The 17723-nt window shown below is 39.7% G+C and overlaps 1 protein-coding gene across 3 annotated transcripts in view; it reads left to right on the top strand.

Moving 5' to 3' along the window:
* The window catches only part of FAM135A (family with sequence similarity 135 member A), an 84657-nt gene that overhangs the window by 33876 nt on the left and 33058 nt on the right, over positions 1-17723 (top strand). For 2 of the 3 annotated variants that reach the window (XM_048496297.1, XM_048496287.1), the window contains exons 5-9: positions 3047-3186; positions 5560-5630; positions 7120-7293; positions 16601-16727; positions 17396-17549. In XM_048496297.1, the coding sequence (XP_048352254.1) occupies positions 3047-3186; positions 5560-5630; positions 7120-7293; positions 16601-16727; positions 17396-17549 (666 nt within the window). Of the gene's footprint in view, positions 1-3046; positions 3187-5559; positions 5631-7119; positions 7294-13088; positions 13209-16600; positions 16728-17395; positions 17550-17723 lie in introns of all 3 variants that reach the window. The other variant, XM_048496277.1, reaches the window with a different exon arrangement.

Raw genomic sequence — 17723 nt, 5'->3', positions numbered from 1 at the left:
CAAATCAAGTGTAACACGTAATGTGTAGTTTGGGCCTGAACCCCTTGGAGGAAGGGTGGGGTAAGAACATGTAGAGAGGTCAGAATGACATAACCAATCAGTTTGCTAAAGCCTGCTAGTAAATCTGTTAAAAAGTTACTCTATTTTCTGTGCTACAATTATATCCCAAGCCAGGTTTCAGTATAATTTGCAGTAGAAAAGTCCTACAAAAATGTTTATGATGGCAGAGGTCATACTGTTTCACTGTACCCAAAGAACCCACAACCTGAAAATATGATTTCATATGAGATGGAATGTTTCTTTGGAGTAGATTCACTCTTCCCTTTTGTATATTTAATAACTTATGCCAGTACTGTTTTTTTTATAAAACGATGCTTTTTAAAACAGTTATAGTCAAGGCCCCGTTATAGTCGTAGTCAGAGCCTGGGAGTCTTTCATCAAGGTTCCCATTCCCCTTACTGTCCATTGTCGTTGTCTCCTGACATAAACTCTTCTGTCCCTGCTAGTCCCCAGCTCCTCTGTTGTCCGAGGGTAACTTCCCATATGTTCAGCAGACATTAATCTATGTCATTGGGAGTTGATGTTTTTGAAGCCCCTCTGCTGCCCTTGAACTGAGAAAAATGTCTAATTCAGGCGCTCATTTGTCTGGTCAACTGCAAGGTTTCTGTCATTCTTATCAGTCTTCCTATTTGTGCTGTTTGGGTATATGGACCCATTGGGATATGTTCCCTCCGTGTCACATTTTTTCTTGTTGCCCAAGAAAAGTTGTCTTACTGCAAAGTCCTTGGGTAATACCTTCCTGAACGCTGCACCTGTCAAGCAAAAGTATTTTCCGCATTATTTCTAGAAAATACTCCTGTGATAAACCATACTATTACTAAAAGGCTCGTTTCATAACTCCGTCCATTTTTCGCCTCCATCTCACTTGGAGTGTTCTTCACCTTTCCTAGCAGCTGAGGTATCCATGCTGCTCCAAAAAGGAGCACTTCATCCTTTTCTGAACAGGGATTTCCAGGTATTTCCTTGTCAATAAGAACTGTCGTGGTAAGAGGCCTGTCTTGGACCTCAGATGTCTTAATAAGTTTTTACACGTTAAGTTAAAGTTGCTTTCTCTTCCAGACATTCTCCCTTTATTATTATTTATTATTCAGTTCAAGTTGCTTTTCCCTTCAGACATCTTCCCTTTATTGTAAGGAAATATTTGGTTTGTGGTCCTTAACCTAAAAGATGCGTATTTTCACATATCCATTCATAAATCCTATGTTAAGTTTCTAAGGTTTCAATGTGGGAGTAACTTTTATGAGCATAACATGTTACCTTTTGTATTGGCTATAGCCCAGTGCACTTTTACAAAATGTATGTTAGCTGTCATTGCCCCTTTACATCGAAACGCTATGCTGTGTATCCTACTGAAACAACTGGTCATTCATCTCTCCTTATCAGTCCATGGAGTTTGACTTGGCTGTCGCCTCCCAAACGTTATCTAATCAGTATCTAATTCCCATTTTCAAAGAACGGGAATTCCTTCGTAAAGATTTATTTGCTACTAAGGCCCAATGCTCCAGGAAGGAATGGGCAAGAGTTTCTTGGGAGACATTTTTCAGTTGCATTGGTTGGGTCATCTTTATTATGCTTTCTGACCACTCAGCAGTGATCCTCATAGTTCCTATAGACAAACAGGTTTTGGTTTCTCACAGTGCTCAGGATATCTCAGGTGAATTTCAGGGTAGAGGACAATCTTCTCATGATAGGGACTGTTCACCACCATGGTCTCCCTTTCCTGCATCTGATAACATGGCTAATCAAGTACAAACACCAGATTTATGCAGGGTTGTTCAGATATTAATAGCATCACAAAAATCCTTCACATGAAAGTCTTATGACTCTAGGTAGATATGTTTTGTAGATATGCTGGACACAGTCCCAGTATCTGCAGCTTGAACCCTGTCCGTGTGAAATTTTTTCGGTATTGGCTGTATTTAAAGGATACAGGTTTGACTACTTTTTCTATCGTAGTTCACCTGATTTCAAAAGATTTTTGAGAGGCCTAACTTTCTCCCTGTGTTTAAATCTCCTGTCTCTGTTTGGAGTTTGTTTTTGTTTTTGTCACATATTGAGCTGTTGGAAACATCTGGCTTGTCATTTTAATCTTAAAAGGGTTCCTTTCTGGTTGCTGTCACCTCATCCATGACAATAAAAGAATTAACTGCTCTCCAAGTAGACTCTCCTTTCTCCAGGTTTAATCTGGATAAAGTAGTCCTACCTTTTTTTTTTTCTTGAATCCTCAGTATATTTTCTTGAATCCTCAGTATATTTGTGAACAGTCACTCCATGCACTTGATGTTAAGAGGGCACTTCTTTTTTTTAAGTCATACAAATTCTTTCCAAAAAATTTTATTTATCTGCTTTACGTGTCCCAACAAGGACAAAATTACTTCTTCCCAAGCCACTTCTAGATGGGTGGTTTCTGCCATTAAGTTAGCCTACACTCAAGCTAAGGTGGATTGTCCATTTCAAGTTAGGGCTCATTCCAACAGGGCCCAAGCCTCTTCAGCTGCTTTGCTTGTCAGGGTCAACCTTCACAGCATCTATAAGGCATTTGCTCCGTCCATGTTTCTCTGAATTTACTCCATCAGTGTTGACTCCTGGAGAGATGCAGCTGTTGGGAGAGTGATGTTTCAGTCATTATTTTGATGACAAGTCCACACCTGCCTCCATAATAAGTGAATTTGTGGGACTTCACTGAAGACACAATGATAAAAACAAAGTTGCACTTAGTTATAACTGTTGTTCATCAAGGGTCTTTTGTGCAGGCAGGCAGGCATTCCTCCCTCCTTTCTCTGCTATGAGCTACTGTTATAATGATATTCTTCCGTGGTGGCAAAGAGAGAACTGAGGGAGGAGCAAGTGCAACCAGGATAGAAATTCATCCAAAAGGTTATGTTCAGGGCTATAAGAACCTTAAAACACATCTCAGCTTTGGCTTTGTAAGTATAGATTCTTCATGTTTTGTGTGGTGCTCATTACTGTTTACTTATTATTTTAGGTGCCGATCTTGCCTTTCCAGCATCAGTCCATGACAATGTAATCTGCAGTAAAACCTTTCAGATTCTTTATAAAAATGAGGAAGTGTCTGTCAATGATGTTATGATCTTCAAAATTAAGATGCTATTGGATGAAAGGAAGGTAATATTTTGTTTGCATATTTTGATGACTAGAATGCTTTTTAAAACCGTTACAGAGCAATCCTGCCTGTATCAATGACTGCTGTGCTTTGCTCGTGTAGTAGCATAGTCATGGTCCTATGTTCAAATAACAGTAAAATCAACCATATATAAATATTTACAGAAACAAAAGCTTACATAGTGTCATCACTTGCACAGAACCCCAGAGCCAGGACTAAAGCCAGACTGAAATGGATGAAAAGCAGATATGTAATTCAGAAAATCCAGCAGTTATTCTACTTCTACTTGTTCAATTACTTTGCCTAATACTGGCAACATTTGACATAGGCTTATCATTGGGTGTCATTTCTTTGTCAAGAGTTTTTCTCCCAGTAAAGACTGAACAGCACTTTTGTTTTCAGACTTTCACTTAAACTGGTGTTCAAGTTGGATTGGATCTGAGATTTCATATCAGCAAAGAAATGAGCAAAATCATCACAGTGAATTGCCAGATTCTCCCCATTCTGTCTACTAGTCCCAAATAATGATGAATAATTGAGCTGGACACAGTTCAACTGGTAATGGAAGAAAGGCTTTTTCAATGCTAAGACTGCCACCGCAGATACCTTCACATTTTGGCTTGTGTTGTCACTACATAAAACAAGCCTGTGGGATTCTTACACTCATTTCCCCACATGTCTCTTCCATCTAACTTTCTGCTTTTACAACAAACTGTATTTTGTCATTGTGTCTCAACCACAATCTGGGGTTACCATTCTTTTCAAAAGACCAGAATTTCAACTCTTGATTTCATTCTGACTTATATGAAAGAACAGCAGAGCATGAGGGAAACCGAATTTGAGAATCTCCCATGCTTGCTTCTGTGGCTGCTAAAAAGTCTGAAGAATGCCTCCATTTCCAGATTCTGCAATTGAGTCTTCAGTCTGTGAGTCACGGAGCCTAGACTACCAGACTGTGAGCCCCTACAGAGCTGACATTTTAGCTGTTGTTTTTTTTAGAAAAAACTGCTTGTAATGTACATGTGTACAGATCAAAGGTACAATTCTGCCTGCTTTTCTTTGTACACTCTCTTGAAAGTATGATGAGAGGAGGTCTGTCAATAGTAGAGAGACTCCTCTGAGGCTTGGCTTGGTACCCGTTAGTCCTTAGCTTTTGTTGCCATGGTCTGCTGCCCAGTTCTGGCCTTGATATCGCTGAAGTGGTAACTCTGGCTTTCCCTCTTCCTGCCATATGATTCTAATGTCTCATGCTTGTGACTTAATGGGTCCTGGGCTGCAACCTCTGTATGAAAAGTAGATCCCAGTAGATCTAAAAATTGAAGGCCACTTCCCTAGTTTATATTATACAAGAAAAATGAGTCAAGAGTATTTGAATACCAATGGCTACATGCAATAGGTAGTGGTGCAGATGTTTACAAACACTTCATGGTGAGAACGTACTTGCCATTAAATGATTCTAGCTAAGAAGGCCTACTTACATTTGTGCACTGTGTTATCTCCTTAGCAAGGCATGATTGTATAGCCTGCATGCAGCTGCCACAAATTGCAAAGAATGAGTACAAGACATTCAACGGCCATCTGTTTGTGTGTTCAGCATGCCCACTTGTTTTCCAAGGAGGGGAAGGTGGTGTGCAAGTATCAGAACCCATAGCATGATCTGTAGTTCCCTCCTTTGTTTACTATGTGGTATACCTTCTTGGTCCAACTGCAGAAATGGAGTTGGGATTTGAGTTGGGATTTGTGTTTGTGGTTCTGAGGCAGAGTACATGTAAAGATCTGGAGAAGCCTCATGTGGCTCATCTGCCTTTCACTTTTCTACATTTTCCTAACTAACACTGTTTATGTTACTTTATCACCAAGCTTCCTGTTATATATTCTTGTCTCTCTAAATGTGGAGACACTGATGTGGCCCCATTCCACGTATCTTGAAGTACATCATCTGTGGTCCCCAGATGTAGTTGGCTGCAGAGAGTAACTTGGAATCCTATCTTCATTGCTGACGAACAATAGGGAAATGGAAGCAATTGCTTTTGGCTTTCCTTGGATTTCAATAGGATTGTTTTAATGTACCCAATTTCTGTGTCAGTATAATTTAATGCCATTGTCAGGGATACCAACTCCTTTGCAATCACATGATTTTACAATTTCCATTCCTCCCCTACCAAGTCACCATTTATACCCAGTATACCCCTTTTAGCAGTACCTCCTGCTGGTGCAACACTGAGTTATACCAACATACCATGGCTGCCTCCATTACAAGGGCATTTAGAAATGGTTCAGTGAATGTAGTTTGGAAATGGTCCAGTGCCATAAAATCATTCTTTTGTGTTACTGGAAATACTATTTATGTCTTTCTTTTGAAACCTCCTTTCCAGATTGAAGAATCTCTTAATGAAATGAATTTCCTGCTGTCTTTAGATCTACATTTTACGGATACAGATTATTCGTAAGTTCAGAACTACCTGTGCTTTATTATTAAAAATGCTACATAAACAATGCAAAATTGCAATTAGTATCCAAAAGGCTATCACCACAACCACATGGTATATTTTAACAAAATGATCAGTTTATAATTGAAAGTTTACAGTAAATCATGTTTTCATGCACTTCATATGCATTTCTTCATCCAAAATTATATCATATCAGAAATAAGTACAGAATTTTACATAAACAGTGTATAGTTACAAGCAATTCAAAGTTGCAAAAATGTGAGGTGGGGCTAGTTAGCCTTCCGGATTTTTGGTTAACCAATTATAAACTGATCATTTTGTTAAATAAATACGTGGTTGTGGCGATAGCCTTTTGGATACTACCGGTAATAAACAATTTTGCATTGTTTATGTAGTACTTGTGTACCCATTCCCCTTTAAGCATTGCATAATGACTGACTTATTAAAAATGTGCAGTTTGCACTATAGCGGCTTTAAGCAAAATACCTCTCAGTCACATCTCTGCATGCTCTTGTATACGATATCTAGTACTGAACTAGGACCTTGTTATGCAGATAATTAAAAATGCACACTGGGGACAGGTGCAGAGAATGAGGATTTTTGTATAAACCTTGATAAGCACACACGTGTGCTCAAAAAATAAAAATATTTTTCAAATATATTAAAGGTAGAAAAACAGAGTTCACAGTGCTATATCATAAGAACTCAGCTGCCATTTTGAAAAAAACAAAAGGAGGAAGGTGCCACCTGAACTAGGTAGGTGGTGCTGGCACAGTGAGTGAGGAGTGGAATTCTCACCCTCATGAGGCCCTGCTTGTCTCTGGGTAATTTCATGCGCTGAAGATATTAGCTTTTTAACTCTCATTTTTGTGCAAAGGTAATAGAAAAGCATTTGGGGGGGGGGGGGCGGATATGTATGTTTGCCATCTGTTTATGAAGTGAATGTAAATTGAGTCCTATGTAAATTGAGTTATACAATATGTATTTTACACAGTGACTATTGAAATTGTCTATACTTTAAAAAATGGCCTTTCATGTGCATATGAAACTAACTTAGATTTTTTTCTGAATGTGAAATGTGTTTATGCACGTATGCTGTCGTGTGTGATGAAAGTATGAAAGATGTCTATCATAGGTATGCTTAAATTCTGCACATGTCATTATAGTGATTTCATTGAGACCTACAATTGGATAATTATTTTCAGTTATTGTACCTAATCATTGTTATTTAGAGGTCAGTAGATCTTTTATTTGTATGGAGTTTTCCATTGCATTCATTGTTTCACACATCACTAGTGTGATGGAATTTCTTCAATACAAAGCAGATCTTTGAATCTGGATGTGTGTGTTTTACAAAAACAAGTAACTGCCCAGTACACTGAATTTATTCATTAAGCACTTCTTTGAGGGGTTTTTTGCTTTTCAAATTGTAGTGTTAATTTACTTTCAAAGTAGTATAGTATGATTATACTCTTCTTCTTTTAGGCCAGAGGACTTGAGCACATTGCAGCTAATTAGCAGCCGAACACTAAAGTTGCACTTTACCTTACACCGAGGCCTTCATCACTACGTCAATGTTATGTTTGATTACTTTCACCTCTCAGTCATCTCCCTTATAGTCCATGCTTCGTTAGTTGCTCTTCACCAACCTTTGATAAGGTAACTAAAATGCACGTTGATGTTGCATGTGTTTTCAAAATTAATCAATTAAATACAATTCACGATTGTTAATCGCTTGTTGGCTTTGATCATTAAAGTAATAACTGCATAGCTGAAATATTTTAGCTGCTGTCAGCAAACAGTATATATTCCCTGAGTACTGTCAGTTTCCGTTGGATTGTGTGGAAAGTGAAGCTCATGTAAGCTTCTCTGAATTTACTCCAGTTTTCATGGAAAGGAAAAATAATGGTAAATCATAGAAGTTACTCGCTGGATGCAATCTGCCCTCTAATTTTAAGTGCATAATGATGAAAAGATGCAACTGATATTTATTGAGATAGAATCAATTAGCCAATCAGAGTAGACTGGCCATGTTCTTCTTGGAATCTTCCTTTTACAACATAGGAATTAATGTTTGTGTGTGGGGAGGTGATTATTTTTGTTCAAAAATTAAGATACGTGTATTAAAGTAGGCTAGAGTGTTGCAGTGTGCTGGTGTTTTTTCCAGAATTTGATATATTTACAATTAAATATGCCAAATAGTACAATTTCATATGCCCAGTTAATGATAAATAATGCAGCTATTTTAGTCAAAGCAGTAAATTGTGTAGCTTTAATGGGAAAGTAAGTATTATATATATTTCAGTCCCTCCCTGCCCCAATTCCTTTGCCCTCAGGAAATAGGTTTTTTTCCCCTGTGGCTTCAAAATTTTTGGAAATTTTTCATCCCTAGTGGCATCCAAAAAAGCAGTGTTGGACCCTGGTGACCCTTATGGCCAAAGGACCATGCAGCACAAGGCTCCCTCCTTTTTTTGCAGGAGGGTTCCTCACTGCTCACCCATCAGTCTTTTGGATGCCACAGAGGGCTTCTGGGAGAAGGCAAAGCTGAAGAAAACCCATCTCTGCAAATTTCCTATGTTCACAGTTCATAAAATCCAGTCTTGTGTTTATTTACTTGTCAGTTTAATCTGGGCAATGAGTGCTTTTCAGGATACTTGCTACCATCATACTCTCTTTGGTGTGCGGCAGTCATAGAAAAAAGCTTTTTCATCTGGGTTGATTTCTATTTGTTTGATCATATGCAAGGTGAGTGTATATGTGCGCGTGGCCATGTGCCATTGATAACCATTTAAGTGACAAATCAACCTGATTCTCCCATTATTTGAACTTAACTAAATATCATCAGCTATTTCATGACTAACAGTAAAGCCCGCTGTAGGATAATACAACGGGCCTAGATAGGGCAGGGGGGTGAGGGCTTCCTGGGGTGCGGGAAGGTAGGGAGGGCTTGCTGGTGGTGGTGGGGAAGGTGGGAAGGGTACCTGTGAGTGGGGGGAAGGCGAGGAGAGTTCTTAGGGATGGGGGGGCCTTTTTGCCTGTGAATCGATGGATCCGTGGGCAGGGAGGATTGCAAGGGTGGGGATGGAGGGCAGGGAGGGCTCCGGGGGGTGGGGAGGGAGGGCAGAGGGCTTGTTTGCAGGGGGGCAGTAGGCCAGTGCCGGGCGGCAGAGTACTTGCTCTACCACCTGGCCTGGCTGTTTGGGAGGCGCTCTGCAGGGCAATCGAATGTCAGGGCAAGGAACAGTCGCCCAATCAGGGAGCACACTCACTTTGTGAACCCTGTTCCCTCATTGGGCAAGGGTTCGTCATCCCAACATTCGATTGCTTAGTGCTATACTCTTTAAGATGCCAAGAAGGGCACTGCATGGGTGGTAGCTTACCTTTTCTTTATTATATTGTCAATTGTTAGTGAGTGGAGAAGGGTGGACTTCTCCTCCTTTAGTCTTGCAGCTGTCAGAGACAAACCTAGGAGCACAGCACAGCTTTTGCTATCAACCACCTGCTAGAACTGCCAGCCTGCTCAAACAGCAGTACAAGCTATGTGTAAGGAATCAGCAAGGTCCAGGCCAAAAGTAACTTTAACAGTTCTTTATTTATCTGGCAATCATAATCTTCTACAAACAATGCGAACTCTGACCAGAATCTCCCCAAGCAGCCGCTTTTACGGGCTAATGTTTTCCTGCGAAAACCCCAGCCCAAACAACCCATCTTTCCCATCAAACTATTCCCACTAAGGACAGGTTCACACAGGACAGTAGCAAGCACGCAGCAAGGCTAAGCAAGAGATAACGAAAGTCCTGGGCTAGATGCCCAGAAGCAGGAATGTAGCTCCAAGGTTGAGACCGGCTGCTAGCAAACCGAAACAACCTTACACCATGGTGGCTGCTCCTGGCTCCATCTTATTTACTGCAAAAAGCAGACACAAAAGCAACTTTGCTTTTTTCTGTTTTCAATGAGATGAGCCGGGCTTATCAAGGTAAAAGCCAAAGGCCGTTTCCGCACGGCCCATTAACGACGGCCTGGGGGCGGTAAAAACACCGCCCCCAGGCCGCCGTTCGCACAGGCGCCGCTGCTGCAACGCAGCAGCCGCTAATCTGACTGGCGCCTCCCCCAGGAAATAAGGCCACGCTTCTTAAACAACAACCCTTTAAAGGGTTGTTGTTGGGGAGGAAGTGTCTTCCCGGCGGCTTTTTTTGTTTTAAATGTTAATAAAGCTGGTGCTACTAAAGCTAATGCTTTGTTTGACCAATTATTGTGGGCCAGTTGAGCACATGTTTTTTGACCTTTCAGATGCCACCCTATGAAATCCCAATGGGAATTCACATTTAGCAGGATGTCAGAGAACTCACATGAAGTAGTGGTTAAGGGTGGCAGACTCTAATCAGAAGAACCAAGTTTGATTTCCCATTCCATCACATGATGCTTGCTGGGTTACCTTGGGCCAGTTACAGTTTTCTCAGAACTCTCTCAACCCATGTGGAGGCAGGCATTGCCAAACCATCTCGAGCTGTCTCTTGCCTTGAAAACCCTATGAGGCCACCATAAACCAGCTGTGACTTGACTGCAAGCATACAGACAAACACGCACATAAAGTGCCAAAAAGGTGAACTGGGTATTTGGAACTAAATTGCCCCAACATAAGCTAAAACAGTTTAAAGTTACTATGAAATTGCTTTAGCTCATCTCTCACTTGTTAATGGTCTGGAGAGAAAGTCATAAATCTGTAAACTGCTATTGCATTTCCATCATTCTTTAAAGTGTGAACATAAAACAATAAAAAGAACCGTATCGGCCATTTTAAAGTTAAGTAACACCATTGCTGGATGGCCCAGGGTAGACCAATCTCATCAGAATTTGGAGGCCAAACAGAGTTGGCCCTAGTTAGTAGTTGGATTCGGAGACCACCAAGGATTTCTAAGGTTGCTATGCAGAGGAAGGCAATGCCAAAGGAAGGCTCTGTCAGTCTCTTGCCTTGAGGTCACCATAAGTCACCTGCAACTTGATGACACTTTACACAGAAGCACCATGTTGTAAAGTCATTCTAAAGACTTGTGATTTTTTTTGTTCATTTCCATTTTAATGTTTTTGCTCAAATACTGAAATTTCACTTTCTGTGTATGTGCATGTACATGCATGTGTATATGTGTGTGATCAGTTTTGTGAAAAATCAAGTGTGCAACAAACAACTATGGAGTTTTAGGTAATGTGTATTTTTGTGGGAGGAGCCAAGGATCTGTGAAATCTCTCTGGGAACTGGAACATCCCTATTCTTTTCTTTTGCAACTTCCCCTCTCCTGTGCTTTCGTTGAAAGGTTTCTCTATAGCACAAGTGAGCCTGTGAGAACCAAGAGGCTGCTGCTTGTCTTTCAGAATTTCTCTGTATGCAGTGGAAACACACTGTTCTAAAATAAGGGTCTATATGCTATTTTGCATATTTTCTGCTGTTATAGATTTGTGTGTAGATGAATAGTTTGTGTTTATGGCTACCAAGATAGCCTTTATATCTGGAATATATAGGCCCCATGTCTTTTGATCTGTGATCCTTGTGCTAAGAAAAAAGCTGATATAGTTTTATCACCCTGTGGATACTCAATCTTGAATTTCTACTGAGTTAGGTCTCAGCTGTAGCAGTGGTTCTCAGACTGTGGGTCATCACCCAATAGTTGCATTGCAAATCTTTTGCAGGTGTGTTTCACAAGAAAAGTATTTGTTTTATTTATCATTTACATTGTCTATTGTCACAGGGAATTAAATCTGGTTACACATGGGAGGAACAAGGTGAACTGAGACTGGGTATGTCAGTGGCCAATTTGGGTTGCTGCTGCAGAATGTGTGAAATGATCATGAAGTCTAGCTGTTTCATATTTATAAATTCTAAACGTGACACAGAAAATGTATCCATCTTTGGTGTTAATTGATATGAGTTTCGTACATTTTAGGTTGGGAAGAGGTGAAATAGCATGGAATTACTTTGTAAGTGGGACCAAAAAATGAAAGTATGTTCAGAAATTGAACAAATTTCACACAGTTTGAGAACCACTGATGTTCATTACTTTCTATGGGTATCTTTTATTAATAGGAAGATGTCAGGAGACATATGGAAGTTGATTAAGAACATCATTCTGTTAGTTCAAACCACCATGTGGGTGTGCATGTTTAACATTATGGCACCACTGACCATTCCTTTCCAAGGCTGGATCTGTCTTTCCCTTCCTGTGTTTGTGTGTGTAAAAATAGACAGCTGTTCTCTGTGAATTTTATTATTCAGACTTTGTGTGCTTATTAGAAATACAGTGTTAACACTAAAATTGAATGAATGCAAGTTTTGTAGAAACACAGGGATTCCTTTATAAAAGTAGAAAGGTAACGGTAAACCTCTAAAGCAAATCTTTTTGCTTTATGAATGCACCCCTTTTCCCTATTCTGTTCAGTTTCTTTAGATGTTTGGACGTAACGTCTGCATAAAATTTGTAAAATTTCCAGAAACTTTGATGCCATGGGCAAAAATAAATGGTTTGGGCAAGGAGAATGTTGGGGAAACTTTAAATATATGCAGTTCTTACTTTCCCAAGAACTTTAACTTTTTATGGATTTAACAACATAAAGTGCATTATTTGTAAAGTCATATAAAATTGTACTATTTGGCATATTTATGGAATTTAAAGATATAAATCTTCATTTTGGATTTAGAAGAAGAATTGCAAGCATACCCAGTACTTGAGGAAAGCTGCAACTTGTTGCATCATTTATTATTATAGGACATGGGTCATAGTTTTTGCCATCTGAGAGGTAAGGGGAAAACAAAAGTGGAAGGTAAAAAACAGAAAAACATTTTTTAGTGAACATGTGTTATTTGGGCAGAAACAGTCACATTAATTAGGAATACCAGCATATTTGGATATTGAATTAAATTTTGTAATATTGAAAACGGCATCCTTAATAATATATTATCATCAAACACATAGTGTATTAATCAATGTTAAAATTATTTAAAATATTTTGGCAATGTTATATATATCTACATTGTCCATAAAAGCTCCCATTAACACTGTAGATTATTTTACATTAAAAATTTCACATTACACATATTCAGTAAAACCCTGTCTTTTATTTTAGTTATTCTAAAATATAAAATATTTCTTGTTCTCCCCTCCCTTTTTTTCTTTCTTTTTTTTAAGGGGAGGGGTGTTCAGTGTTCCATTCCAAATGTTCCAATTTTTTTTCCATTGGAAGAGTTGAAAAAAAGGCCATGAGGGGAAACTTTTTCTGTTCCCAAAATTTTCCAGTTTTCCCCTCCAGGCCTTGATTTTTGTAGTTTCACATAACCGTAAAAAACCACTGTGAAGGGCATAAAGGAAAATAATGTAGTTATACATTGATTCAACTCTCCGCAAAGGAAGAAAGTACCCATTTGACCTAAGGAGATGATTTGTATGCTTCCTCTTGCAATGCAGCCATTTATGCTACAGACTAGTAGGAGAAAAGGGCGACTCGCTCACTAACGATGGATTACTGGAAGGCGAAGAATCTTCTTGTCCAGAATTTGAAACTAGGAGGATTAGCTGCTGGCGATGGTTAGTGGGCCAATATAGATGATGAAGTGCCTCTCATGGATGATATTAGTGCTCCTGCTGTCCATGCTGTTGTTGTCCTTGGCTAATATCTTCCATCTGTTGCAGTTCTGTAATGGTGGCAGTAATGGTTTCTTCTGCCTTTCTCTTGGAAAATCACCATAATTTAGTTAAAGGGCTCTTCTTGCTAAAGCTGATGGAAAGGGAACAAATGATGGGTATTCTTCCCTGATCATTCTTTGCATGTACAGTACGCTTCTATTTCACTGAGTATGTTTGTTTGTTTCTGATTCTAAAGAAATTGTAGTGTAGGGGGTTATGAATTTGGATTGTCTGTGGATGTTACAGTCTCATGAAGAGAAATGTTGTAATTCCACAACTAAGCTGGCAGGGCTGGAACATAATGTCCATGGTGGAAGGTGGTACAGAGAGTTACACAGGTCATATGTGTGACTACAGCCTTCACAACTTTTCCTTAAGACTCTACAGTTGGACGCCATCATCCAAAGTCAGCATTAAGCGTGTTTTCCTTGCTGTGTGTGATCCTGGCATTTATTGCTATGAGTTAATACTATCAGTTAATATAATGCTATTAGTTAATGTCGTTATTCCACTTCTATCTGTCCTGTCGCTTTTTTCCCTCCCAGCATAAGTAACTTTGATAAGCATAAATGAAGGGCACTATACCCTTCCTGCAAATCTAGTTGGTTGACCTCAGATGACCTTGAGGTTGCTTATATATGTTTTTGAATATATATGAGAAAAACACCTAATTTATTAAACCTACAAGCCGAGGTGAAAGACACTAGATCTTTATGTTTTCCTACTTTATTAATGAAAACATGTTTTTGTTTCTTTGCTTTATTTTAAAACTATAGAATATATAGTTAGTCTTTGCGTTTTCTCCCATATGATGCACAAATACTGTTTTTGCCAAATTGAATTTTAGTTCTTTTAAACCCAGATATTTACTTGAGACTAACCTTTTTTGTATCATTTTATTCCAAATGCATTATATGTTTACAGAATAAAAATAATTTAAAGAACAGCTTTAGGGATGACCATGGTATATCTGGTCATTGACTGTAAATAAAGTCTTCTTCTAGGGATGACCATGGAATATTATATCGTTCCTTAATTCTAGTGCAAAGCACTGTTCACTGCAGGAAGATAGTTGAATGAATATATGAATTCCAGCAAGTGTTACAAGTTTATTCATCATAATTTTCCACTATTACATTTGAAATGTTTGTGCATTGTTTGATGTTTTCCGAGGAGCGTAGAAGAGTAGAATTTAGGGTGGGACCAGCCTACCTTGTTGTTATCATCAGATCTTGGTTAACCTTTTATATATGTTAATTTAACCAAAACCAGAAACGTTTAGAAGAGTAGATTACATTGTATTTTATTTTAATCAGTTTATATACCCAGATATGTGATTACCGGTAGTTAAACAAAAGAGTTATTGATTCTCCACATTTCTATGAGGGGTTTTTTTTGCGGGGGGGGGGGGGGGTTGCTTCTGGTGCATAATATTAGCTGGTTATGTTGACTGATAGCAGTGACCCCATGGCAGTTGTATGGAGTCTTACCTTCTTCCTAGATTAGAATTCTGCAAGCAGGAACCCACAAGGAACTTTTGGGACAGCCATTCTATTAGCTCCACTATTGCCCCAAACCCATTTATGTCATTCCTTTTTTTCCTCCTTTTTTTCTCCACTTTAGCTATGACTATCATTCCTCCACCATATCCTCTACTTCTGCCATTTGTTCTCTCTCTTTTTCTGTCTCTTTTTTTCCATTTCAGCCATGGCCATAGTTTCCCACCCCACCCTCGATTGTCATTTCTTCTCTCTGTGTTTCTGTCTTCTTTTTCCATTTCACCCCTGCTGTCATTTCTGCTCTCCCGGTTATTCCTTCTGTCCTGTTCCTCCTCTCACCTCACCAATCTGCCTGCCTTCATTGCCTTCTAGCATTCATTGGTGAAAGGGGGGCACTCCTTGCCCATGTCTCCCTCCTCCCAACACATCAGTATCTGTGGTTCCCCCAAATGCCACTTTTGTCCTGGCCTTTCCTTCTGCTTTCTCCCCATCATGCCTGTCTGACTGCAGCCACTTCCCTGGGCCTCTCCCACCCCCCACCTCTCTTCATCACAACTGTTGGCATTCCCTTGCCTCACTGTTGCCACCTTGCTGCCTCTCCCAGTTCCTTCCTCTCTGTCCCTGGAGGCTCTGGCACCACAGCTGCCTTACCTTTGCCAGGAATGCCTCCTTCTGGCCTGAACTTCCTTCCCACCACCTACTCTGTCCCCAGCAGCCTCTCAGCTGGCCCATGGCTGCCATTTGACAGGGCTGGCAGTTAGAGCAGGCCATGTTCTTCCTCTGGCACCTAAGGTTCTTTCCAGCTTGACCATCTGTTCTTTCATCCAGGCTATCAGTAGTGACAATGATCATTCCTCCCTTCCTCTGTCTGCAGTGGTGCTGCTTGAGTTGCATGAGTGGCATTTTTTTTGTGCAAATGCAAGCAAATGTACTCTATCTTTAGGTTTCTGTAGTATTCCTTCTGCCTCTTTTTTAACTTTCAAGCCTGAAACTTTTTTTTGCAAGCCTGGGGTATCCCCCAACTTTGCAGGAAACTTATATGCAAGTGCGCCCACAGATTTCACTATTAGAATATACAAGGGATATTCCACAAGGACTTACAGAGGCATCCCATTTCCTCCTCCCCATCATTTCTTTTTCCATTCCCTGCAAGCTGGAGCTGGAGATCTCTTGAAATTACAACTGAACTCCAAATGACAGAGATCTATCCCTCAGGAGAAAATGGCTGCTTTAGAGGGTGGACTCTATAGTATTACATCAGCTGAGGTCTTTCCCGTCTCCAAACCCTGCCTTGTCAGACTTCACCACAGGAGTTTTCCTATCTGGAGCTGACACCCCTAAAAATGCCTGACCCTCAAAAGTCTGAACAGACCTGGAAAGAATCCTGCCCTCTCCCCTTGCCTTTTTACTAACAGAAACCAAGCCTGGAATACTGAGGTTGCCTAGCAACAGCCACTAGGGAAATCCATTGCTTAAAGGTGCTTCTTTTATCACTTTTGGGGGTTTTACATTTCACATTTTCCTGCAAACTTGAGGCCCTTTTCAGGTTTGCAAAAAGATCTGTCTTTGCCCTTTCACAGCTCCAGAGATTGAATTTAAGTATCCTCGGGTTTGACTGACTTTGCTATTAGTGTATGGTGATCCTTGGAGGCATTCTATCGTATACTTCTAATTTATATGCTATGATAGCATATAGAATTTATATGGCTATTCCACTCCCACTTCCCAGTTGTTTCAATTTCACCTGATATTTTTATTCTGAACCTTTTGATTTGGCTCTTACATGTTTTACAGCTTTCCTCGCCCAGTGAAGAATACTTGGCTAAACAGAAATGCGCCAGCGCAGAACAGAGACTCAATAGTTCCTTCTCTTGAAAGTGTAGTCTTTGGCAGCAATTACACCAAACAGTTATCAGCAGATGTAAGTTATAATCCTTTCTGTCTTCACAAGAAGCATTTGTGTTGAATGGCAGTTAAATTAAATACATTATGTGCAAGGAAATACTATATTATCACTTACTTAAAATATTGCTTGCTTTTCATGTGATAAATTTTGAATTCAGTGTTGCCATTGCTTTGTTAACACTTCTGCAGCCCAATCCCATATATGTTTACACACAAGTCAATCCAGAGCTAGTGAAGCTTTCTATGAAGAATGCATATGTAGGACTGGAGCCTTTGGCCAAGATCTAAGTGGCCTGCATGGGAAGGTGGCCAATGTTCCCTCCAACCAGCAGGAATTCATTCATTGTGAGTGCTATTCTGAGTGCCCTGAGCTTTTGTCAAGGACTTCTTAGGAAATACGAAAGACTACTATTAAAGAAGAGAACTGAAAACCCCTTTTTTTTTGTTTATCCATGTCCCATGATCCTAGAAATCAACTTTACAGTGGTAGGAAAGGAATCTGGGGGAAACAAAGCTTGTAAAAATCCATGACCATTGGCTTCTCCCACTGGCATCTCTTTGGATCCAGTGTGAAATGTGCAAAGAATATTGTATGTCATACTTTGTACTCTGGCCCAAATTTCTAAGTGTGGTTTTATTGTTATTGTTGAATCAAAATTAATTTTTGTATAAATCTGTTTCTAGGGCTGCAGTTTTATAATAGCAGAGCCTTTCTTGAATCATGCTTACAATCTCCACTATACACTTTGTGCCAGTTTGCTGCTTGCGTTCAAAGGACTGCATAGCTACTTCATCAGCTTAACAAAGGAGCTGCCTTTTTGTCAGAAATTGGAACTGGGTACGTGAAATAAATATTACTTATTGATCTATTGACAACTCCTCTTATACATTTCTATCTCTAAGGCATGCCTCTTTATCTGTTATCTGTGAATTAATTTGCTGTATGATAGCATTGATATTTTGTTGAGTTGGGGTTCTCTTGGGCAGCTGTCTACATAAATCTGTTGTTGTT

This window comes from Sphaerodactylus townsendi, linkage group LG01, assembly GCF_021028975.2.
Source record: "Sphaerodactylus townsendi isolate TG3544 linkage group LG01, MPM_Stown_v2.3, whole genome shotgun sequence".
NCBI classification, from domain to species: domain Eukaryota; kingdom Metazoa; phylum Chordata; class Lepidosauria; order Squamata; family Sphaerodactylidae; genus Sphaerodactylus; species Sphaerodactylus townsendi.
Note: the sequence above shows the minus strand (reverse complement) of the source record. Positions and strands in the feature narration are given on the sequence as shown.